The 26,203-nt window shown below is 38.1% G+C and overlaps 1 protein-coding gene across 4 annotated transcripts in view; it reads left to right on the forward strand.

Moving 5' to 3' along the window:
• Fam149a (family with sequence similarity 149 member A) overlaps window positions 1-25,728 on the forward strand; it is a 59,370-nt gene extending 33,642 nt beyond the window's left edge. For 2 of the 4 annotated variants that reach the window (XM_021265060.2, XM_013075201.3), the window contains exons 2-14: window positions 2,830-2,940; window positions 3,379-3,517; window positions 5,929-6,071; window positions 7,381-7,506; window positions 8,164-8,334; window positions 9,814-10,004; window positions 10,849-10,997; window positions 18,886-18,989; window positions 19,462-19,674; window positions 22,510-22,630; window positions 23,988-24,116; window positions 24,281-24,359; window positions 25,454-25,728. In XM_021265060.2, the coding sequence (XP_021120719.2) occupies window positions 2,830-2,940; window positions 3,379-3,517; window positions 5,929-6,071; window positions 7,381-7,506; window positions 8,164-8,334; window positions 9,814-10,004; window positions 10,849-10,997; window positions 18,886-18,989; window positions 19,462-19,674; window positions 22,510-22,630; window positions 23,988-24,116; window positions 24,281-24,359; window positions 25,454-25,527 (1,750 nt within the window). In that variant the 3' untranslated portion in view covers window positions 25,528-25,728. Of the gene's footprint in view, window positions 1-2,260; window positions 2,330-2,829; window positions 2,941-3,378; window positions 3,518-5,928; window positions 6,072-7,380; window positions 7,507-8,163; window positions 8,335-9,813; window positions 10,005-10,848; window positions 10,998-18,885; window positions 18,990-19,461; window positions 19,675-22,509; window positions 22,631-23,987; window positions 24,117-24,280; window positions 24,360-24,839; window positions 24,936-25,453 lie in introns of all 4 variants that reach the window. The other 2 variants (XR_002397676.2, XM_021265061.2) reach the window with 2 other exon arrangements.
• Window positions 25,729-26,203: the final 475 nt, after the last annotated feature.

Here is a 26,203-nt window from a genome sequence, read left to right on the forward strand (position 1 = left end):
GCATTGGGTGTCAAGATCACAAGAAAAAAATTAAAATTCGAAAATAGATCTATATAGTACAAAATGCTAGGGAAGGTACAAAGAAACAAGAATAGAATGTTTTCATATGGTAGCATATGATAATAATAGCAGTGATAGACCTGATGGATCTAGAACTGATTATATAGACAATTGTTATGGTTTAGATCTAAAATGTCCCACACATTTTTCTGTGTGTACAAGGTGATTGGATCATAGCAGTGCTATTCTCATTAGTGGATTCAGTAGGTGAATGTGCTGTTAGGAGGCGGGGCCTGGTTGGAAGTGGGTCCCTGGGGCCATGGCCTAGAAGGACATATTCTTGTCCCTAGTTACTTCTTTTCTGCTTCCTGGCCACTGAAAGTTAAGCATCTTTTCTTTGGCCTTTACATACTTCATCTACTTCATGTGTCACAACCATACCAACAAAGTTGGCAGTAAGGTAGCCATCCCTGTCCCCTATCTGAGGTTTTGTTTTCTACAGTTTCAGTTACCTGCATTCAAGCATTGCACAAAAATAATAAATGGAAAACTTCTGAGTAGCAAAATTTTTGAACTATCCTACTCCATTCATCTTAGGACGTGAATCATCCCTTTGGTCAGGGTGTCCAGGTATATGTACTACCCACTGGCAACTTCTCAGCTACCAAATAACTGTGAGAGTATTGCAGAGCTTATGTTCAAGTAACCCTTATTTTATTTATCATGGCCCTAAAATACAAGAGTAGTGCTGATGTCAATTTTATTATAATGTAATGCTGCAACTGTTCTATTTTATTAATTGTTATTAATAATGTCTTACTGCGAGTAACTTATAAATTAAACCATTATAGATGTATACATTGTAAAGGGGAAAACAATATATATAGAACTCAGTATTCTCTGCAGTTTCAGAAATGCACTGGGGGTATTGGAATGTAACCTCTGCGATATGGGGGAGACTCCTATATTTGCTGTTTTGCACATGTGGATTTTTTTTTTTCATATCCGGGATCGAACTCAGAACCTTGAGCTTTCAAGGCAGGCAGCAGAACCACTGAGCTAAATCCCTGGCCCTTGCACACAAGGATTTTGAGACTAGGAGAAGTAAATTTCCCTAAATCTCAGTGGAGAGAAAATTTTAATCCACTGTTATAAAGATATCATGAAGAAACAAATTTTAGTTATTTATCATGCTGTTTTAAAATTATGTCTCAATAACATTAACTCATATTTGAGTATGTACTTATTGGTCAAAACTGATCTATTTGATGTAATTTTAGTTAATTTTTAATATTTTATAATGTTTAATTGTTTAATATTTTGTTTACCTAAAAAGTTATTGAGTCCCAGTGTAAATGATAAATAATTAATGGTTTGAAAACATATGAATAGGGCTAAAAGTAAAGCAGTTTAATACCATAAAAGCTTGTCATTTATTCATTTCTCTGGTATATTTAACACTTTATCCTCAGAATTATTTGATTATGTGAAGATGCATAAGTAGTGGGAAGGGAAGGGAAATGATCATATAATTCTATTATTCTCTGTTGCACAAAATATATCTCTGGAGGACAGAGGGTCTTGGCTAATGTCTGCTTATAGTCTTAATTTGTTTTAAGAATTCCCTTTATTGTAGAGTACATAGATACACAAAGAAGGGCAGGAATTGTACCACTTATATTTTAAAATACTGTATAAATATTGATAATTAGGTACCATTTCGCTTATCTATTTATTTGTTTATTTTGTTTTTGTTTCTTTTTTTTGGTATCGGGGATTGAACTCGGGTCCTTGTGCTTGCGCAGCAGGCGGCGAAACCACTGAGCTAAATCCCAGGTCCTATTTATTTGTTTATTGTAAGGTTAGGGAGGAAACCTAGGATCTTGTTTATGCTAAGTAAATGCTCTACCGCTGAGCCACACCCTCTTCCCCAAAATTAGGTACTATTTTAATTAAAAACAAAAAAACACCTTTTTCTTTTAAATTCAAACCAGAATAGCGTTCTTGTTAGAAATATTGGAAGTTCAATTTTTTTTCTAATTCACTACGATAACTTACCCTAACACAGATTTTATTTTCATGGGAAAATTTCTATTAAAAGAGTAGAAGTAGTACACTATTAACATTAGGAAGATATTTTGACTAGAGGAAGGTAAATATTTTAAGAGGTTCATTGAAGGAGCATTTTAATGATTAACTTCAACTGTGCCACACAGTTAAGTTTATAATTTATTAACATTCATATGTTTTTCTGTTTTAGTTCTCCATTAAATTTTAACATGTTCCAAGTTTCTAAAACCCAGAATACATACCAAGCAAAGATGCTAAAGTAAGTTGAGCTAGATGCTTATGTAGCTTCTTAGTGGTCGAAAATAATTGGACATATTTCAGAACTAATACAGGATTAATGATTTGCTATTGGAGTGCTGGTTGAGTTTTACAAGGATAAGGGACCAGGTCAAGGGCAAGCTGAAATCCAGCCCGTGTTTCACTGGTCAAGGCTTATGATTTGGAGGAAGGCTGTCTGGAATACTGTCAAGTGTTTGGGGCAACATTTACTTCTCTGGCTGATGCACTAAAAGTTGTTGTATTTTTTCTAGCTCACATAAAGATGCATTCAAATTATTGGAAAATTGATTCTAAGAAAAATTAAAATGTCAAGGTTTGGGGTCCCAGTTTCTTGAGGATGCGTGTGTGTGTGCATGCACATTGTGTTTAGGAGGGTGCTGTAGGAGAGAGGCAACTTTATAGAAAGGAAAAGTATGTTTTAGTAAATAAAACTGTATTATTACATTAAAGAGAATTTTCATGTTTTATTTTATTTTGCAGACGAGGACTCTCAGAAGGAGCTAGAAAGCATAGTTTTGCTGTGAAAAACAAAGATCCTTTACCTACATATTTTACAAGAAACGTGCAGAAAGCCATTGATAAATATACCAGGTAAGAATTAACCCATTAACTTATTAAATGCTGCTGACTAAAAAAAAATGCCCGTAAGAAAGGTGGGAAACAACATCAGTGGATAGCCACATGAATTTCTAAAAGTAAAGTGCAGCTGGGCATGGTGGCACATATCTGTAATTCCAGCACTTGGGTGACTGAGGCAGAAGGATTGCCTCAAATTGGAGGCCAACCTAGGCTACATAGTGAGTTCAAGGCCAACCTGGACTGCATAGTGAGACTCTGTCTCAAAAAAATAAGTGACAGTGATACATTGCAAAAATATGTTGAGATTAATGCACTACAAAATTAACAAATGCATTTAAGGAAAGAAGGAAGAAATAGGTCCAGAGAAGCCAAGCCACTTGCTTGATGTACAGTATAATCTCTTCCCAGTACTGTGCATGTTATTTCTGTTGTTTATGTTCATTCCTGCAGTGAATCCCCATCATCATTCTCATCCAGTGGAAGCTGCACACCCACAGAAGCCCACAACTCATGGGCTGGATCTTCAACACAGAGTTCGACCACTGGCTTCTCTACAGAGAGGAGCTCCATTTATTCTTGGAGGGACGATGTATGTTTGAGAGTATTTTGGATAAATCTGTTATTACAATTGATAATGAAAAATTACTTTCTCATGCTCAAGAAAACTTCATTGTTTATAAAAGCATTATCACTTTTATATATGAGTACTTAGCTGCACCTCCAGCTTTGTTATACACTATGCTGTATCCACAGTCTCCTGCCTCCTTGTCCCCACCAGTGTCCCTGAGAATCCTAGGATACAGTTTTGCAGAAGCCCATCTGGTTATAGAAGAGCCTCCATTAAGGCATCTTGGGTTCTAGTTTTCCTCCTTGTTGGGATGTGCTTTTCTTCCCTTTCTTCATAGCACGTGTCAATCTGCTTCCTCATGTGGTTGGACAGCAGTGATTCCTAATGGAGAGGGCAGTGTGAGGGCCGCAGAAGGGGTCTGGAAGGCAGGCAGCTCAGAATCACTCAGACAACTTTTGAAAGAATGTGTGACTCCCACCCTCATGACAGTTTGCTGACATGCCCTCTCACGCTTTCCTCTCATGGCCATGCCCCTGGGAAGGAGGCTGAGAAAAATTGCTTCATCATGTCCAAATCTAGGGTTTTTCAGCACGAATTTTCATAGGATTGTTAAGGGAGATTCTTATGACTTCCATATATAGAATTTAAATTATTCCAGGCCCTAAATTTCCTTTTCACCTTAATTTAAAATTTTAAATTACTTTTTGATAGGAAATATTTGCAAAAGCAACAAAATGCAACACAGCAGAATAAGTGAGCCTCCTCACATGCTCCAGCCATCTAGTCACCTTTTAAGAGACAAGTATTATTGGTTTTCTTCTTATTGCATTTAAAAGAATTAATACAACTCCCCTGTAATCTGGGAATTTAATTTATTATCAATTTGAGAGAAGAACTAACACAAAATAATGTAATGAATAATCATGTATTGAAATCAACCCTAACCATTTTGGGTCAAGTATGTCCAACTAGATACGCACTTTGGTGCTTTGAGCTGTGGATTAGATTTTGGATTCACATACTCCTAGAAGAAAACACAGCCTGGAGCCTGTGGTGCAGGGTTATTTCTCTCGTTATAGCATTGCCCAAGTCAGATAAAAAAAAAAATACTCTGGCCTCACCCTAATAACTAAGGAGTTTTAAAAGTCTCTCTCCTTTATAGATTAAAAGGTCAGTGGTTCTTTCTACAAAAGTAATTTGTATTTTCCATTGTATCATCAGAAGAAAAAAAGAGCTTGTATTTTTCAGATGGGCTAAGTACATTAAGCAGAACTATATGAGAGACATGTCTGTATGTACATGGGTGTATCTGAGTGTGTGTGGGTATGTAAGTGTGTGTAAGTTTTAGCATCCATATTAATGTCTATGTCAACAGGTGTACTTTCTCTGTATCTTTGTATCTATTATGTGTGATCAATAAATACAATGAGGGCTAGGGATTTAGCTCAGTGGTTACACCGCCTGCCTTGCAAGTGCAAGGTCCCAAGTTAGATCCCTGGTACCAAAAAAAGAAAAAAATATATATATATATACAGTGAATATGTACAGTTTTTAAAAACACTGTTACAGTAAAAGAAACATTGCCATCAGTGCTTCTTCCTTTGAACATACTTATCCTATCATTCTTGGCACTTTCTGAAGGAGTTCTGGAAGTCTGTCCTCTTTTGTAAGTATCTTTAGTTGTGCTGTTGTCTTAAATTGATTCAAAATACTTACTTGTAATGGTAATTTTGACTTTGAGAAAGAGCAAGAAGTTATGTGGTGCCAGATCTGGTGGATAAAGACACAACATAATGTCTTTTATTTGACAGAAATTTCCATAAAAGTTTTTAAATGACTCAGAACATTAAAGCACCCATGAAAATACATTCATGAAAGAGGACTTCCAGAACTGCTTCAGAAAGTGCAAAGAATAATGGGATAGGTGTGTTCAAATTGAAAGGGAGTATTTTGAGGGGATTAATGGCAATATGTCTTCGACTGTAATAATTTTTTAAATTTGTATTTAAACATTTGCTATATTTTTGATCACACATCACATGTAAAATCTCAAATAACTTTCATAATTCATGTGGTAGAAATCATCTCTTTTACAGTAAGGGAATCAAAAGTGGAGATATGGGGCTGGGGATTTAGCTTAGTGGTTCTGCTGCCTGCCTCGCAAGTGCAAGGTCCTGAGTTCGATCTCTGGTACCAAAAAAGAAAAAGAAAAAGTGGAGATATAACTATTGAAATGAGATATAATTGGTCAAAAAAGTAAGAATGGGAGCACTGGTATATCTGTCTGTGAAGGTAGAAGTCCACATTCTTGTCATGTTATTGTATTTCCCCCCCATATAATGAGTTATTTTAAATATATAAATGGCATCAGTTGTGAAACTCATATTTGTATAACTTTTTCTGTTGTTACTAACTGTGCCTTTCTGTTTCAGGAATTTGACAAAGCCAATGCTCAGAAAGTGCAACAATTATTTTGGGAGGTGGAGGAAATGTTATTTGAAGGGAAAGTAGGTGCTCAGACCCAGAACCTACTGGCTGAATGCTGTGAGTGGGCAAGCAGATCCCTCCATCTAAGGTAGAGATATCCTTTGAAGACATTTCCAAGGTGGATTTTTGTAGACAATCTTCTGATTGATGTACATTTTGACTGACAGCCCCATTTGCCCCATCAAAATAGGCATCCAGAACACAGTCATTTACTCACAAGTCCCGTCTGTCACTATGATGCCTGAGGAAATATCAAGACATGGCATGACTCAAGTATCCTTAAAATTTGTGAGAAGCAAATCTAGCTCTTGCTTATAAAGACATTGCATTCATATGTAACACATGTAAGAATAGTCAAAGTGATCTTTCACCTTCACATTCAATATATTGTACATGAGCAATAGGCTTCTGTCATTACTGAGAACAACTGGAGATCAGCTCAAGAGGGAAGAGTATTCTCTAAAAGACTAAGTAGATGAATCTTTCCATCTCATCACCATTTCGGATGTAGGGAGGGTCACTATGGAAATGGGCTTGAATTTTCTGGTTAGCTTGACTAGATAACTTACAAAATTCATGACTGAGTATTTTTTTCTTTCCAATTCTTCATAAACCCCTGCCTAAAAGAGTATAATATGCCCTACGAGATAGTAATTGGTAGCTGTGTACTTTTTTGGGAAATGATGCACTTACCAAAAAGTTGGGAGCTCAAACTTTATCCTGTCCCTGTTATCTTACATAGTTAAGATTAAAACAGAGGTCAGGTAGAAAAAGAAAAGGTTGCAAGGTACATATTTTGCTAGATATATTAGTTAGTATTTATAGCATCTCTATCTTTGCCTTAGACACCTGAGTCTGACATAGATTATCTTTAACCTGCTCACAAGTCCTGCAAGATAACTGTGGTTCTATTTTGCATCTGAAGAACAAACAATCAAATGAAATCAGTGGCTGTGAGAGAGTGGAGGAACTTTACCTCAGACTCTTAGTCTGTGGTCAGAAGAAACTGTCCTTCCTCCTCAGACAGCTGGCTTTTTCTCTAACACTGTGATGCCTCTCATGGGCCAATACATACTACCTTGTGACATGCCCATGTCTTTAAAATCATTATTGTATCCTACTATTTATTTATTTATTTATTTATTTGCTGTGGTACTGGGGATTAAAGCCAGGGACTTCACACTGAACTACTTCCTAGTGCTCTCCATTTTTATTGATGAGTTACTCAGCCTGGTCTCGAAACTTGCAATCCTCCTGCCTTGGTCTCCGACACTGCTAGGATTACAGGTGTGCACCAGCTCTTTCAGCTTGTACCATGATTTAAAGGTCACAAAACATTTTTCCCTCGTCTGATCAAAGGTGGTAGTAGCTTCTTAGCTTCTTTTTTTCCCTTGCAGAGTATTAGGAAGACAGCTCATCCTGCCAACTGATGAAGGATTCCAACACTTTCAGGGCAGCCTGCCAAGTTCTGCCAGTCACAAACCTGTACCTGCGGCCCCTGAACCCAACAGCAGTGTCAGAGAGTATGTACACATATGTTACTCCCAAAAACTATTTGTAACTGTATTTTAGTCATGTTTTTCATGTTTATCTCACTCATGATCCTTAGGACAACCAAATATGCAGATTTAGATTTCAGTGAATGACAGGTAGAGAGAATGATTTTTACAAGTTGTTTCTGATCCCAAGTTGGTGATGTGTGTATATACATGTGTGTGGATAAGGAAAGCATGTATGGACCACACACATATAGTTCCAGAGGCACTGGAAAGGTGTAATAGAATCAAACACCACCTCATTATGACAAATCCTAAGCCTCGAGGCAGTCGAAGCAGAAGAAATAAAACACTAGCTTGTTTTCTTTTGCTCACTAACAGACTCTGATAAACCTCTTTTTGCCACTCACATACATTCACTGTGTCTTCGCATCATTTCATTATAGCACGGAGGACTCAGACATATAGAATAACTTAATCTTTTAAGTGGCCCTTAAAATTTTTATGATGCCTGTGTTAAAATGATTTTAAGGATATGAGTTTTGTCAAATGTAATATTTAATGCAATTTTTTAAATGTAAGATTTTGACTTTATGGATAATTTAAAGCTCTGTTTTGATCATTGAAGCATTACATTCTTGTGTCCTACAAACTTTCATGCTGAATCGGTTTTTTCCCCCACAGGCTGTGCATTTCTGGCTCTCAGATAGTGCCAGCAGCACTGGAAGCCTCTGCCCTGCCAGGCCCTGATGGCACGGGGAGTGCCAGCCTAGTGGCATGTTCATCCCTGCAAGAAGAGGTTTATGGTGTGGATGGGAAGATTGAAGAGTATTTTGCATTTGACAGAAAAGAGGAGTAAATAGTGTTTTATTTGACATTGACTCCATAGTATAATGTTAATTTATTTGACCTTTATTTTTATTACATGCTTGTTATGGTTTAGATCTAGAATGTCCCCCTAAAAGGCTCCTGTGTTCAGAAGTTGGGTTTTTGGAAGGTGATTGGATCATGCAGGCACTAATACTCATTAGGGGATTAATCCACTGAAGCATTCAGAGCTGAATGTGCTTTTAGAAGGTAGGGTCTGGTCAGAAGATGGGGGACCTGGAAGAGTAAATTCTTGTTTCTGACTCCTCCTTTTTTTCTCTGTTTTCTGGATGCCATGAATTGAGTGTCTTTTCCTTTCCCATTTCCTTCTGCCACCCCATTTCTGCCTTGGAGCCAGCCAACCAGAAACTGTACCCATGAGCCAAAATTAACCTCTCCTCCTTTGAGTGTCAGTTATTGTATCCAATGATGGGAAAGTGACTAAGATAATGCTCATTTAGTGTTTCTTGTATTTTTTCCCTATTCAGAAGATTTCTATTCTTTTAACAGTAATGTGCATCCCCCACCGTTTTTCAGTTCCTAGCAGTAAGTGTATATACTAGAGCAGTAAGTCCCTTTCTTCTTGGACACATGGCTCAGATGATAGAAAACCAGAGCTGTGTCCTGCTGCTAGTGAAACTGGATAAGGCTGCCGACCCTATCAAGTGCTCTGGGGGCTCCAGGATCCCAGTATCTGGTAGGGGAAAGAAGAATGAGGAAGTTCGATACTAAATGTACTTATTTTGCTTTTACATAAAAGCTAAAAATATTGTAGGATAAAAATTTACTTTGTGATTGAAAATTGTTAAAAAGATAACCAGTTACTAAAATAAGTCTTAACAAATTTAAGAAGACAGAAATCATATCAAGCTTCTTTTCTTGGAAAGCCAGAATTCAGTAATAGGAAGAAATCTAGAAAATTCACCAATACATAGAAATTAAACAACATATTCCTGAAGAACTGGTGGGTCAAAGAAGAAATCAAAAGGAAAACAAAAATATATCTTGAGATAAATGATAATGGAAATACAGCATACTAACACTTGTGGGATACAACAAAAGCTGTTCTAAGAGGGACGTTTATAGCAATTCACACCTTCAATTTAAAAAAGAAAGAGTTCAAATAAACTAACTTTGCATCTGAAGGAACAAGAAAAAGAACAAATTAAACCCAGAGTGAAGAAAAGAAGTGGCAAAGATTGGAACAGACATAAATGAAATAGAGAGCAGGGAAAAAATAGAACAAATTATTTGCTTTACTTTTTCCTTGACTTTATTGAGGAATAGTTGACAAACAAAAGTTGTATATATTAAAAATAACAATATGCTGCTTAAAAAGGAATGTTATATTTATTAACATTTGTAAATATATACATATACATTCATTACAATAGATAGATGACGAATAGGTGATAGAGTGTAACTTTAACCTGGTTACCAGTAATTAGAATGGACTTTTATCCTTAGTGGTGATGAACATCTTGAACAAAAGCCAGCTCACTGTGGCAGGAAGTGGCATAGACACGGACTTCCTCCCATCTCCCCTCATGACTGTATCAAAGATACTGTGGCAGCAGGAGTATTCGATCATGTCTGGACAAATGTGGTAGAAATATTGGAAGAACTAATTAGAAAGAACTGGGAAACTACACTCACAGGTACTTCTTTGTAGAATTTGGCCTACTGAACAGAACAAAAAAAACCCCTCTTCCCTTCAGCTTTGTGCTCCCAAGCTGGCCATGTCTTGCAATGTCTAGGATGAGAGAAAAGTGAGCTGACTGGCCATATTCTTTTTTTTTTTTTGGTACCGGAAATTGAACTCAGGACCTTGCGCTTGAGATGCAGGAGGTGGAACCACTGAGCTAAATCCTCAGACCAACTGCCTATATTCTTATGTGATCTTTATTCACTTCAAAAGGGTATTATTGTTTGGGAGGGTTACAAAAATAATACGTATGCACTCTGGAGAAATCGCAGAAACATATTGTGGTTAAAAAACAACTTACCAAACTCATCTTTAATCATGATATTTAAAAAAATTTTTCATGACATTGTTTATAAAGTAAAATGTAAACAATTAATTTAGTCATCACTTCATTTATCTTCACTTCATCTTATAAAATGTTCTCTAAACCACTTAAAATTGAGCAAAAAAAAGATAGAAGTATTAATAGTGGATATTAATAACTAGTTTTAGGTTATCAATTGATACAGTAAGGGGCAATAATTCTGTTCATTTTAATGTCCTTCTCCAGCTAGAGAGATTAGTTGTATTTTTTATAAGACTGAGAATCTTTTATTACTTACTGTATAATACCAGTGCAGTGTAATTACATTAGCCAGCTGCTCCTCAGGGCTCTCTGCTCTCTACTGTAATGTTTTGTAATCAATGGCTGTAACATAAATTTATGGTAATTTAAGAACAAATATTCTCTTTGAAGAGTGAATTTTAAGTGTTTGCATAATTTGATGTTGCTTATAATACTGATTTTTCCATTGAAGGGAAAAATAAAGAAAAATTGAAAGCAGCTGAAACTAGATCCCCACATGTGCTCATTTCCCGTATCAGCACAGATGTGTCAAGTGTCCCCCCATCCAGAAGTTCTGAAACTCGCTGTGTGTCCCTGGCTTCGCAACTGAATCCACCTCAGGTAGATGCATTTACTTCCTGTCTCTCTTAATACTTTAATCTTCATATCTCTCACCTTAGTCTATCAAGAGTGTTGTTCTACTCAATTCTGTGATCAAGGTAATTTGGGTATTTGTCAATAAGATTAAATTGTAATATTATTTTATGATGTTTAATAGAATTGCCACCTGCTTTAGTGGTCACTGCTCTGAAATGTGGAATATTTTTGCAAGAGGCAAAATACTTTCCCCTAAATTTTTAGCCAATTTAAAGGTATAAATGGCTTCCTGCCTTTCCACCAGTGACAGAAGAATTAATGAGTATCCACTGGATTCATTGAATAGTTATTGTTTGCATTAGGCATACCATGTTAGGTGCTTGGGGAAATATACAGATGAATATACAGCACCTAACCTAGTGAAACAAAAATTACGACATAAAATTAGATGCAATACATTCTGTGAGGGATATGTAAAAAAGCATTGTAGAACAATCAGATAATAATTCATCCTGGTTAGAGGATGGGGATTGATCCTTAACACTGGAGGTGAAATCTGAGAAGAAACATGAAGAGATGGGAGGAGCTTTTGTAGGTAGAAACACTGAGTGGACCACTTCAGGCCAGACTAAGGCATGGGTGAATTAAAGATGAATGTGTTTGGGGACCAGTGATTGGAGTGAGGGTTTGGCAGGCAGAAGGCTGGACATAGCAGAGCACAGTGGTGGCAACAATGGAATTTAGAATCAAGAGGCCTGTTCAGAGTATTATTCTGGATGTGTTAGCTTTTCTAAACTTAATCTCTTTATCTGCATAATGAAAATAATAATATGTTGCCTCAGAGATTATTGTTAGGATCAACCTTAGAAACGTGAGAGTTCTGGACACAGAATTTAGCATATTTCTTTTTTTTTTTTTGAGGGTAAAACAACAAAATTTATTTGCTAGCAGGCCATCCCCACAGGAACATGCCTTCAATGGCTAACCCTGGGACACATTGGAGGCTTACATTTATACTTTAAACTAGGTCCAGTCATGTGATTTACAGAAAGCTTAGGGTCTACATGTATTTTTGCTTGTGAGGCACGGTCACTGTTATGCGGTTAGGCAATGTTGCAGGCAGTGGCTTATCTCGTGCCCACAAACTTGTGGTTAATGGCGAAGCATCTGGTATTGCTATTCTGAGAAGCAAAACAAGCAAGTGAAGCAAGTTACAGAAGCAGAATGAGGCAGGCAGTTATTTTATATTATTTTATACTTTCCTTAAACATTCCCCCATCTGTTTTGATTCATGATGATTCTTCATCATTGGGATTACTAATGTCCCTGTACTCTACATATCTTGTGGAGATTAACACCTGGTAGTTTTGGATAGTTTATTCTCTGTGTGATGAACTTGGTTATCCAATTAATAACCCAGGGGCCTACTGTAGCTAAGGGTAGCAAGTGAGTAGTGGTCCAGCGAGGACTGCTAACCATGGTTTTTATTTAGATAGAGTCCAGTCACCCCATGAATTTGGATTTTCAGTGTCAAATTGCGCTTCCATTTTGTCTAACCCCCTTTTAAGTTTATCCATAGATTCCATTACTACTCCAGACTTACTGGTATAATAACAGCATTTCTCTCCTAGATATAAGCAAGTTCCCCATACTTAGAAGTTAATAAATTGAGGGCTTTTTTATTTTGCAGTACTATATCTGCCAGCAAATTAACCTGTCCTTTCAGTTATTTAGGTATAACTATTTTAAATGGGGTTACTTTCTGTTTCTTTACAAGTATAGCAATTTGGGGATTGTGTGTTTTTTCCATTTAAGCCTTTTGTTGTCTTTGGAACTTTATAGCCATTCTTGTTCGCCCTTCTGACCTCATTGCACAGTATAGTCATTCCCTATTATGCCCTCCACAATCTATCACTTCTGGCCAGCCATAGTGCTGGCGTGAGTATCCATCAAATGTAATGGGCAGGGGATGCCCTTTGGGTTTCCATTTATTACCTTAGTTTGGTTTGGGCATCAAACTTTGAATCTTTAGGCTTGTACATACTCAGTTCAAAGTTCCAATGTCCTGTATTTATCTTAAACATATAAGCACACAGAAAAGTGGGATGCTACATCAATATGTGATAGTAAGCCAGTATTTTTGGCAAGTGCTCCAGTCTTTTGGGGCACTAGCACTCAGAGCAATGCCAAAGAGGAACCCAATTAGAACTAAACACACAGCAATAATAACAAAACAATAATAAAAGTAAATAACAACAATAGTGAGTAGAAAAGTCCCAGTCAACTAAGCGGTACTACTATTTATGAGCTTTTAGCTGTACTTCAGCCTATCAGCAGGGCTTTTGAGAACATTATCTCCTTCAATTTCTTCAGCCATGCATTGACCTGTGAGCTTCTGGAGTGACAGGAGTAGGGCTTTGAGAGTGCATTCTCAGCAGTGTCGCTTTCAACGGGGTTGCTGGATCCGGCTGCCACGTTCAGGAGTCTTCTAGATGAAATTCCTTAATTCTTGAATGATGGATCCAAGGCTGTATTTCTGCAAATTTTACCATTGTGGGAGTTGTTGTAACAATAACATAAGGCCTTTTTACATTGGGGTGAGGGAGTCCTTTTTTTAATCTTTTATATAAATTTGGTCCCCTAGCTCAAATAAATGAGCAGGAGTGTCCATGGGAATATTATCCTTTTCCCCATATTTGTGTAGATGATGAAAAGCCTATCCTAGAGCCTCAAGCTGTTGGTTAAGCATCAGACTTCCTATTTTGTGTATATTGTCCCTAAGGCTTTTAATCAAAGGTGGTGGCCTTTTAAACAGGATCTCAAGTGGGGAGAACTTTCCCTTGTTGGGCACATTTCTAATTTTTATCAAGGCAAAGGGTAAGAGATCTACCCAAGGGCCCTGGGTCTGTAGGCAGTACTTAGAGTTAACTTAATAGTTCTGTTCATCCTTCCTACTTTTACCATTGTCACTGTGGATGGTCAGAGGGAGTCCATATCTTGGAATTAGCTCTCTCAACAATGTTTTGCACACTTCAGAGGCTTTTTCAGACCTTGTTGGAAATGCTTCCAAGAGTTTTAAAATTTCATTCTTATTCTTGATGTCTTTTACTTCTGTTGTGAGAAGTCCCCCATTGCCAGTAGATGGCGCCATGCACATGAATGGTAGCAAGGGTCTATCTTGAGTCAGTATAAATATTGATTCTTTTTCCTTCCACCCAACAAAGTGCCCGGGTTAGTGCCCAGAGTTCTGCTCTTTGTGTTGACCATCCCTGAGGAAGGGGTCTCTGTGGTGACTGTAAACCCAGCTCGGCAGCTTCCATTTTCCGTGAAGCTACTTCCATCCTTGTACAGGACATACTCAGCATCTGGAGGTGGGGTCATCTGGAGATCTGGTCAAATGGAGCATAATTCTTCTGTCAGGCTGATGCAGTCATGTTAAGGGGCTCCCAATTCCATAGGCAGGAAGGTAGCTGGATTTAATGCCTTACCGTTACAACATTGACGTGGGGATTATTCACACAGCAGGGCTTGGTATTGAGTGATGCGGCTATTGGAGAGCCATTTCTGGCCTTTACTATTTAATAACTCCATTATTGAATGAGAAGTATACACAGTTCTTGCCCTAAAGTCAGCTTGTCAGCTTCTTTTATTAATATGACTGCAGCCGCCACAGCTCATAAACAGGGAGGCCATCCCCTTGTCATGGAGTCTCTAAAGCTTTTGAGAGGTAAGCAATGGGTCTTTCCCAAGGGCTCATTTTCTGAGTTAAAACCTCCAAGGCAACATGATTTTTTCATCTAAAAACAAATTGAAGGGTCTGGTGACAACTGGGATGCCCAGTGCAGGAGTTCTGCCTAAAGCCTTTTTCAGTTCTCCGAAGGATGGATCTTGTTTAGTCCTTTTCCTTGTCTTTTAGCATCTCATATAGCAGCTTTGTTTTCTCCATGAACCCAGGGACTGAGAGTCTGCAGAATCCTGCTGTTTGGTTGTGGGTCTTGGCAGAGAGTAAACGACTTTCTTTTTCTCTGGACCAAGCCTCCTTTGTCCTTTTCCTAAGTCAAATCCCAAATACCACACTTTGGTCTAGAAATTTGTGCTTTTTTCCATGAGACTTTATATCCCTCAGGAACTCAAGGAGGGCATTGGCCCCTTCCCAACAGTCTTTCTTTTTTTTTTACTCACTGTAAAAGAGGAGGTTATCTTGTAACCTGTTGGCTCTTTAAACCCTTTGAAGATGACCAATGTACACATACTATAGTAACACATTTAGAATCCAACTCCTTGATGACAACCAATGTAAACATATGTAAACTGTTTATAGCAAGCTTGAAACCAACAAACAAACATACATTTTTTTTTTTGATAAATCATTTCCGCACATCTTTTTGACATACTTAGGCCTTCTGGTCTTGTATATCTTTTTTATTTTTCTAACAAGACAAACATACAAAATTTTTTATATCAAAATTGTATCGGGCTGGGGATTTAGCTCAGTGGTTTCGCCGCCTGCTGCGCAAGCGCAAGGACCGGAGTTTGATCCCCTGTACCAAAACAAAAAAATTGTATCTCTTTTACTTACAGCTTTTTAATATTTTTTATCTCACTTAATATAGACTTTTTATCACAAACTTGTCTTTAGCTGTTAAAATTTTAAAGTGTCCCTTTTTTGTTCTTGTATCGTTACACTTTAAATTTGGTTGGCTGCCAATAGAATGGTAGTGACCTTGAGGGATTTTTAATCAACAAGGTACAGAAAAGAGCAAGTTAACCCTGTAATTACAACTGAAGAATTTGCAATGTACAAGAAATGTTTTAAGCACACCAATTAAACATCAACTCAAACTGAAAACAAAGATACATTTATCAATTAGCTAAAATTTGTAACTTGATTTCTCTTGTAAAATCTCTTTTCTGTCTGGTAGAGCACAGTTGCAGTTTTTCTGGCTTTGTTTTGGATTCCAGACCTTCACGGTAGCATTAAGCTGATACCATAGCGTTGACCTTGGCTTATAAAGCCAAGAGTGTTTTTTTTCTTCTTATGTTCTTCAGAGCTTTTTTAAGCTGTTTTTAATCTATTACTTGTTTTCTTTTTTTAGTTTTTTCCAATTTGAGTGTGAGCCCTATTCTGTCCTCTGAGTCTGACCACAGCACGCACCCTCTGGTGCTCTAAAGCCAAGCAGTTCTCAGGCTTTTGTCCCCACCTCCTCTGCACCGGTGAATTTAGCAACTCAAAAGGAAGGGAAAGCAGCTTGACCTCCCCCAGAGGGGAGCCCTAGGATTTGTCTGTAACGATGTTACATGTTTGAGAGAGGTGAGTCTATGGTGTGAAAGACAGCAGATTTGGCAAGCAGTAGTTTTGAGGAGGGAACTAGACAGTTCTCATCAGCCGCTGATGGCCATGGAGCAGAAGCTTGAGAGGCTCCCAGGCTCGGTGCACAAGGCTCCAAGCTGTCAAGGTCTCAGTTAAAGTCTCAAGGGAGATAACTTTTTTCATTGAGCTGTCTGGATGTTACTTTTGACGTGCTCCCTAAGTTCCATTGTTTTTATTTGCCTCCCTTGGGGTACCTGGGTCTTGGAGAGGCTGGATTGAATCAGGTGAGGTGGAGGCCAGGCCACAGGGGCTGGTGCTGATGTCTGTCGTAGGGGCCCAGGGAAGGGCCAGGGAAGTCAGGTAAGGAGGGGGAAAGTCTAAATTCTCTCAGTCCGGGTCTGAAAGGGCCAGTTTCTTTCCAGCATCGTCCCCTTTCTGACGGAGGACCAGGATATTGCTTTTTGCTTCCAGGGTGCACATATGAAGCCAAGGAGGCATTCTTTGGCACAATTTGAGACATAAATCAATATAGGGAAATTGATCTGAATGTTCCTGTCCAGGGATGGTGACTGTTAGCAAGATGGACCAGAGGAGACCCTCACCTAGGGATCTCTCAGTTGTCCAAGCTGGGCAAACCTTGGGCCATTCTAACTCACAAAAGGCTCTAAGTCTTGGGGTTTCATCTGAATACCATAATTTCCAGTATAACCTTTCTTAAAATTCTTAAGCATGCATTCCAAAACAGTAGGACGAGATGTTTCTGTCCCCACGATCGGCCTATCAGACTGTTGGTGTGTGTGTGGCTACCCTTGTACGGAGACACAAGACAAACAAAAGGCGGTGACCATCAGAGACAACCCACACAGGCGCCTGTCTGGCTGCGTGACCAGCACTTTCAGGACCATCCAGCCATAAGGGTGTATTTATCTCGTGGCGAGAGCACCTACTTAGCCCTTGCGAGACATGTCCACAGAATCACAGATCAGGCCCACTCACGTCTGTAACCTCAGGGGGATATTTAAGCACAGAGGTGCCCCCCCTTTAGTCATAGGCACAGATGGATCAGCCTATTTGTTATGCTGTCAGTTCACATTCAAGGTTAAACATTTCCACCCCGGGACCTCCTAAGATACAGAATATCAGAACAAAATCAAATTGTGGACAATGTCCACCAAATGGAATACAATACCCAGTGAGGTGATCAGGCCCCTTTAACAAATGATCAAAGTCAGCACAACAATTACAAAGTACAGAATCTAGGGTCTGGTCCCGGGGGTCTACTGTGTCTGTCCTCACCAACGCCCATGCCTCTCTATCTCCTGCATTTAGCATATTTCAAGCACTCAGTAGATTTTTTCTTGAATTATATCTTTATTCAAAGAAGTACGGAAGTAGCAAGTGAAGCTAGAAAGGATAGACTTGTCAATGGGAGGTCTTTAGTATGCTAGGGAATTTGACCTTTATGTTTCACATAGCGGATCTTGTGTGCAGAGCAAAGAAAAGGGATTAGAAATGATGGCTGGTCTTCAGCTACATACCATTTACAGTTTAGAGGGGGCATCAAGCCATATGAAACACAGATACACACACACACACGCATACATGCATGTATGAAGAATTGTAGTTGAGAGTAGACTGAAAAGTTGGGCTTTGCATATAGATTATAAGTTTGGAGCCTGATGTCACCACTTATTAGCTGTATAATCTCAAATTAGTCCCTTTCTCTTAAAACTTCAGTTTCATTACCTGTATCATCTGTGCAGTAGGAAGGTGTGAGAATTAAAGGAAATAAGACAGTACAGTGGGTAGTGTAGTGTGAAGTAGGCACTCTTAATTATTAGCTTTTATTATAATCAAATCCTCTATTATATATTTTATTTTGTAATTAGATGTCCTTTAAATCATGAGTGCTGTACAATTATGAGTAAAAATATCCCTTTCCCTAACTAGAGTAAGACATAAACTAAGCCCTAAGTGCAGGTACAGTTTGTTAAATTAAAAAAGTGAAAGGAGAGACAAAAATATGCACCTAGAATAGGAGCAAATAGATGGAACATCCTCAAAAAAACTGAGAGGAGACTTGCCCAAACAGGGTTTGTGGTTCAGAGAACAGAGAGTAAGACAATATCTATTAGGGTTGCTTTTACTCTGTGGGTATGGGGGCTTTGCAATAAATATTTGTTTTTTTCTGTTCAAAAGATATGTTTGAGCTGGTTGTGGTGGCACACACCTGTAATCCAACACTTGGGGAGGCTGTGCTGGAGGATGCAAGTTCAAGGAGCCCAGCCTGTGTAACTTAGAGACTTACTGAGACACTGTCTCAAAATATTTAGGTGTTAACTATTTATTATGTTTTTTTATCTCTTTAAACTTCTCTGTTAAGTCCAATATAGTATTTTCTACCTTGTTTAGTATGCAGTATGAATCTTATAAAATGAGATTTATATGTGTACAATATAGTCCCTTTACTAAAATTTTCTCAAATTAGCCAGTTTGTGCAATTTGTTTCCTCCTGATTCCTGACAGGCATCAGTGATTGTAATAGTACTGGATATTTTCTCTTTTGATTTTTCATTTTTACTTATTTTTTACTTTTTTCAGATTCATCGCTTCTCCAACAATTTCTGTAGTGACTTGAATGGTGTGATGACAATTCAAGCAAAACCTCTTCAGCAGAGACCTACCTACTTTGCAGATAGAACACAGTATGTATAAGAAAATCTCACTCAACCACTTCCCTATGTTGGTAACACACTGAGTACTGAAGCCTTCAGAGACATGCGACAAGGAAGATCCCATTTGATCTCATGCTCTAGATGTGCCTGAGCACATTCCAGAGAGGGTATAGCCAGCATGTAAGAATAAAAGCAGATTCTTCTAATGTCAACTGCAAAATAATTACTGTTGCATGTTAGGTTGGGAGAGATGAGAAAACCAAACCATAGCTGTGAATTCTTAATCTGTGGGCTTTACCAATAGGTAAAGAAATTTGATTACCAACAGGAAGAAATTTAGATCTTTCTTCCTGAGTGATTCTTCTTTCACATAGAATTGGAAGTGATAGTCTGTCCATTCACTCAACACATACTCAGGGGAGTGTGTGCTGTGTGTGCTAGCCACTGCTGTAGATGTGTTCTCTGTTCTCAAGCACTTACAACTGGATTTCTCTCTCCCCAGGAGTGAGCAGGAGGACAAATCATCTGCTGGAGGAGTGGTCAGTGCCCTTTCCTCTGCTCGCCACCGAATGGGGCGGACCTCAGATGTGAGAGGATTACAAACTTCTGCCAAGAAAACAGTGGTGCACAGGAGGCTGCCTTCTCTTACTTCAGATTCACAGAGACTAAAAACCCCCAATATCTACAGTGATGAAATTCTTAGGGGAACAAAGCTGTAAGTCTTGTTTCTTTCATGACAAACTGAAGGGCCCATAGGACAGAGACACTTGTCAGTTAGGACTGGTGGGTTATTCTGGACAGAGGATCCCTATCAGATTTTATGTAGACTCTCTTCTAATAAATTTGTTTCAGTGTTTAACACTAATTTTATTCCAGTAGTATAAGTAGCTGTACACTAGAATGAAAAGTCAGACAGTGTACCTGTAGCTCATAAATAAAATGAAACTTTGGTGGTAGGGTGCTCTTGGATGGATGTCAGTGGACTCATCTTTAAAACTAATAATTAATTAGTGCTTTTAAATTACATAATTAGGACTTTTAATGAGGAGGTTTAAATAGTATACAGTCATGCATTGCATAATGATGTTTAAGTCCAATACAGACTAAATATGTAATGGTGTCCCTGTGAGATTATGTTTCTTAGTGATGTCATAGCTGTTCATGTAGATACATTGTATGATATGTGCACCCTGATGAAATTTGCCTTAGGATGAATTTCTTGGAAAGTATCCTTATGATTATTTCACACATGGCTGTATATAAGATGCTTTGAAAATAAAAATTATATAATGCTGGGTGTGGTTTCATACATATATTCACAGCTATTTGGTAGGCACAGCCAGGTGAATCTCTTGAGTCCAGGGATTAAGAGATCAGCCCGGGCAATATGGCAAGACCCTGTCTCAAAATAATAACAATACTACTACGACTACTACTACTAATAAAAGGGTTATACACCTAAAATATTGTTTTTATTTATCTTTAAGGAAAAGTTTCACCCTATGTAGGAATTTCAGAAAAGCTTTAGACCTTACGAATTAACATCAAAATCATTCTCTAATTAGAAAGCTATGTGTCTCTTCCTTTGTCATAGAATTCCAAAGGAGCTTTCCAGCTGACTTATTCACTATCAGACAGTACCTTTGGTAATACCAGTAGCTAGTGTTCATTGACTTCTTTCTTTGTTACCAGCACCAGGTAAATGGGTTACATTTATTATCTTGTTTATTTCCCATCACAGATCTTTCTGGTTATTCCAAATCTAAAATGAAAAATCTGGTTGAAAGAATTTGAACAATATATTAAAGATTATAGCTCAGGGAGGCAGGGGCAGGACACTCACCAGTGCTCTCTGGCTTTGGTTCAGTCTTGGACCACTTGCCTTAGGCTTGCTACTGTAAGGGAGGGAGGTATTAGGGTGCAGCACTCAGGTCCTCTCAAGATTTGGAGGGCTGAGCACCTTCCAACAATCAATTACTCAGTATCTTGACTTTCTCATGATGCATTTATAGCACCATTTCAGCTATTTGCTAGACCATTGTTTCTTTCACGGGTTGAGACTGATATCTCCAGTTGTGCTTGGGTTGGCTTTGTTCATTCTTTTAAACTATCTCTTCCTTTTCCATTTGTGGTCACCTCCCACCCTCTCTTCACTCCATGTCAGTAGCATATGAACAGCTCTGTAATCTTCCCCCAGCCTACCTGGGGCTAATGACTTTCATCAAAAACCACTGCTGTTTCCTATTGACATTATTTATACCCTTCCTATTGTACATCCCCTCCATGTTTTGGCCCCTCTCTCTGTAGACCAGCATTTTTCAACTTTTTTTTTTCGTTATTGCCATGCTAAGAGTGCCTTTTGGATTAGTATTTTCCCTAATTGTTCCCCCACCCATGGAATTTTAATATATTATACATGAGTCAAATTTCTTGCCCCCTTCAGAGGAGATCTCACCCTCTTTGAATCTTCGTAGCTATTTCTTGTTACTTCTTTCCCCTATCCTGATCCTGGGCAGCCTTATCTTCCTTCTGTTCCACAGGCATACAAGTTATACAGCCTCTGACTTCCATGATTTTGTTTATGCTGTCTTCCACTATTTTTTCTTTTCTCCTTTATCCTCCCCTTCTCTTCCTTCTCTTCCTTCTCTTTCCTCTTCCCCTTTCCCTTCTCCTTCCCCTTCTCTTTCCCTTCCCCTTTTTCTTTTTTGTGGTGCTGGGTATCTAACCCAAGATCTGCCTTTTGCTATGCAAGCTATCTACCACTGAGCTACACCCTCTGTCCTTATTGTTCATTTTTATTAAATAATATTTTCCTTAGCTATCTAAGTACTGAAAGTTCACTGTGAAAGATAACAAAATCAAAACTCTGAACAGAAATCAAAGATCACTTGTGTGCTCGTCGCATATAAACATGGCAATGACAGCCATTGATAAATTTCCTATCAGTTTTGCCTAGGATTATATTTTTTCTTCTCTTTCTCCTAACATTAGCATTAGCTGTTGTGTAATGTAACACTTTTTCACTTAACATTATATCCCTCATATTTTCCATGTTATCAAATATTTTCAAAAGCATAATTTTAATGAGTGCAAAACAAACATATGAGTCTATGGCAATTTATTATGTATGAATTTCTTTATTAGTACAAGCTTTTATTTTTCCTGTATTTTCATTCTGATGATGTACAGTGAATATCATCTTATATCTGTCTTAATGAGGATGTCTTTAACTTATTTCTTAGGGGTACAGTCCTAGGAGGAAAACTACCATGTCAAGGTTATAAATATTTTTAAGGTTCTTGAAATACTTTGCCAAAGTGCTTCCTAGAGTAGTTATGCCATTTTACAGCCCCACTGACAGTGTAGGCAGCAATCTGTTTCCCAGTAGCCTCACATCTATTGTCCTGAAATAAAGCTTGTTCTTCTTGAGCACTGATTTTGGAAGGTAGATTGTGATCAGTAAGTAGCTCAGATTGAGAGCTTCATGGTAGGGTCTATTCCTGTGTCTCTCAGAACCTGGATATTCAGTTGTATTTTGTTGTATTTACAGGCAAACTAGTGTGGACCATATGTCTTCCTCTCCAATTCAAACTTCCCGGAGCAGGTTGCCCCCCATTGGCTCAGACAGTGGGGAGCAGAACACAGCACTTTCTGGATCCTGGTCTATAACCGTAAGTCAGATATCATTTTAAGTGTAACCATTTAGATAACCTGTTGGAAAACAAAAAAATCTTGGTACTTCCCAGAGAAATCAGTAACATAGGCAATGATCTGATCAGTTGTATTCTGTCTTCATGATTGTTTCCAGGAAGTAAATGATTTATGAGAATTTACAGGGGATGAGAGGATTCATTCATCATTTTGTGAAATAAAAATGGGGCTTGAACTGAATCAGAAAATCCAGGTATGAAGGAAATGTCTGATAGTCAAGATGATGTAGTGATGACAAGAGAGTGGAGGTCACTTTGGGTCAAAGGAAGGCTGGTCTATGTTTGGATCCTGCCGTGCAAAGTGATTTGGTACAAGTTAGTTTAATCTCCCTGAATCTTAGTTTTCTCATCTATAAAAGGGTGATAATGCTTCTTATCTCAAGGAATAATTATAAGGATTAGAAAGACCCAGGCATAGATTTTAAATAATGCCAGGCATAGATTAATAGCCGAGTAAATTATTACCCTCATCATTTTCACAACTGACCTTTGGCATGTTTGCTGCAGGGTAGAGGCAGTGACTTCTTCACTTAAGCTCAATTTGGTCCTGCTGTCACAGCACATCTGGGGACAGTGTGCTTCTGGAAATATGTCTAGCCAGGCTTCCCCTGGATGCTTCACTCTGATATAAGTAACTCATATCTACTTTATAAAACACACAGAATCCCACTTGTAAGAACACAGACAGAGAAAGAGAAAGAGACAGAGAGACAGAGAGCGAAAGCCAACTCAGCCAAGAGATTTTTATTGCCAAGTTGCATGCCAATATCCAAAGACAGATCTGCCTGTCCCTTTACCTAACCTTGTGCCAGCTGAGCCCAGCAATAGAGCCTAGTCCCAGAAGGCAAGGGCGACAGTGCTTTCACATTTAAATTTAGGATGAATTAATAAAAGAAGGTGAATGTCAAATAAACAAGTCTGATGCTTCACAAATCCAGAATTACATTTCTGGTGTAATTTAATATTAAGAATTTTATGAGGTTAAGCTTTTTTTAAACTTTATTTTTTATTAGAACATATTTGTCATACATATTGGTCACATTCATCATAGAAAATTTGTATCTGCAGTTAAGTTTTTTGATCCCTGTTTATTTATTGTGGTGCTACCATTTTAAGTGGTTTAATAAAACAATGAATGTAATTAAGACATGTAACTATTGACCCTTAATAGTCCATATACTTAGCAATATCTAAATAAAATTACCAAATAAACATGTCAATGAATAAATGAGCAAATGATTGAAGCTTCTATAGATTTTCTTTTGTCTTCCTATGGAATGCACTTATTCTAAACAAGAACCTATTATCTTTCATTTAGTACAAAGGGAGGCACCCACAGAGCCGTGTGTTAAGTGCCATGCCTGACTGTGTAGAGCGATCACCTCTTCATGAAAGAACCTTTGCCCTGGAGCAGCTTTCAAGGCCCAGCACAACTCACACCTTCCGGGTGGGTTCTCTGTTAACCATAACTTTGATTTTTTTTTTTTTTGGTACCGGGGATTGAACTCAGGACCTTGCATCTGTGAGGCAGGTGGCGGACATAACTTCGATTTTTAAAAAAAAATTTTGAAAAAATAAAGCTCATCTACCATTTTATTTCCTTCCTCACAGTCAGATACACCTCGAAAAGGTTCCTTGACCCTGATGGAATTCGCCCACCACACGTGGACAGGTCAGAGTGTTTTGACAGGTAAGATTTTGCCACCTATCAAGATAATGATGTAATTGTAATATTTTGAGTTTTAGAAAATGAAATTGAAGGTTGCCTAACTGGATAGGCCTATGTTGACCATGGGGGAGGAAACAGCAAGTGTCTGCATTCTGTGGTCCAACATCAGAAACTCCATCAAGAAACATTCAGTGTCATGGGGGAAGATGGGAAGGAAGGGCCGCAAGAGTGGTGACTCAAAGAAACCACCAGCCTCAATCTTCTGTTAGTAAGGGGAGCAGAGAGGCTTCCCAGAGGGCATGGGTGTAAGAGGGAGTGAAAACAGACAACTGAGATTCTGTGGATGGCCAGGACTAGCTGTGTTTAAAGCGGGAACCAGAGGAATTTTGAAGTCAGCTTTTGAGATGCTGACTGTGCCATGCTAGGTGAAGATGTCTAATAGGCTTTTTGGGGCATATGACAGTTGAGATGAGAGAGAAACCTGTACCCCTAATCTTTCAGCAAATACTAAAGATAGCTATTATCGCTGATGGTCAGAGGCCTTTGCTCACATCTGTAAAGTGACTAAGAGTACACAAAAGACATGTTCCTGTATGGGTAAGTGTTGATTTTTATTTTCTCTAATATGCAGGCACATGGCCTCTTTGTTAAGTTTGCTTCCAGGTCAAGAAGCACAGGAAGATATAAATATATCAGCTTGTCATTTGTTCTGTGTTGGAAAGAAAAGTAATGTAGATCCTGGGGTAGAGGTATTCTCTGGTAGTGGGAAAGATCTCCGAAGTCAGCTGGCATGGCTACTCCTATAAAATAGGGGAGCTGCCCAAGCTTCCTGCTGAACTTGGGCTTTAGGGCCCTAACTCTGGGGGTGCTAGCTGAGGAGAGCACATGGCTGGTGCTTAGGGTTCGTAAAGGAGAGCACTTGCCTTTTTCTTAGGACTCCAAATGGCTGTTTTTGTATATGACTATTTCCTGGTTTGTGCAAAACTGACATTAAAATAAAATATTTTCTCCTGTTTAAAAAGTATCATCTACATGGAATGTATAAAACAATCTTCTTGAGAGTTGATGTTTTTTTAAACATTTTAATGAGAATTACTTTCTTTGTTATATTTCAGGTTCACAGTATCTCCCTAAATCTTTTCAGAGAACGATTTTGACTTCAAGAAAGAAGTTCCAAGTGGCATCTTGATATTTCTTCATCAGAGCTATGCGTACTGGAGCATTCTAAACCTCAGCATATCACTTACCACTTGAAAAGCTGAAGAACAAGTATTATACTATTTGTCTGACAGTCTGAGATGTCAGTCTACCCAAAAGAAATGGAAACAGTAACTTAATTTTGAACACTTTGCCTTGCACAGAGAATAAAGGTCAAACTCCCTAATCTTTACTGAAAGCATTCTTGAGGTTTTTCAGGCTTTATTGAGAAGATAATAATGTGTTTAAATTCCATCACTTTATCAGTTATACACACAACTATTGTGTTCACGTACTCATATACTAACAATATATAAGTATATTATCTAGGAATACACCATTTTGTAAGTTTGTACTTTAACATATTTTTTGATCTAATTCTCTTAGTAATTCATCAAAACCCTAACCAAAGAGATCACTTTCTTCTTTATAAAAGGATAAAGTCACATTTGAGACAGTCTATTTGGCAAAGATTCTGGTTGCTACAGTCATTGTGCTGACTTTCTTATGTGTTTGTTAAAAAGTGTTTTAGTTATGAACCACCTTAAGAAATGTCAGTGGCTAATTCCCTTAAGTCAATTCTGTTTTACCAGTTCTCATTTTCAAATTAAGCAGTCCTTTTAAAAATGCTTCACATTTATTGATTTTTTTTCAGATTTAAAATTTTT

The sequence above is a fragment of the Heterocephalus glaber genome, unplaced genomic scaffold (genome assembly GCF_053883595.1).
Source record: "Heterocephalus glaber isolate CG9 unplaced genomic scaffold, H.glaber_assembly_v1.0 deba00001461, whole genome shotgun sequence".
Lineage (NCBI taxonomy): Eukaryota > Metazoa > Chordata > Mammalia > Rodentia > Bathyergidae > Heterocephalus > Heterocephalus glaber.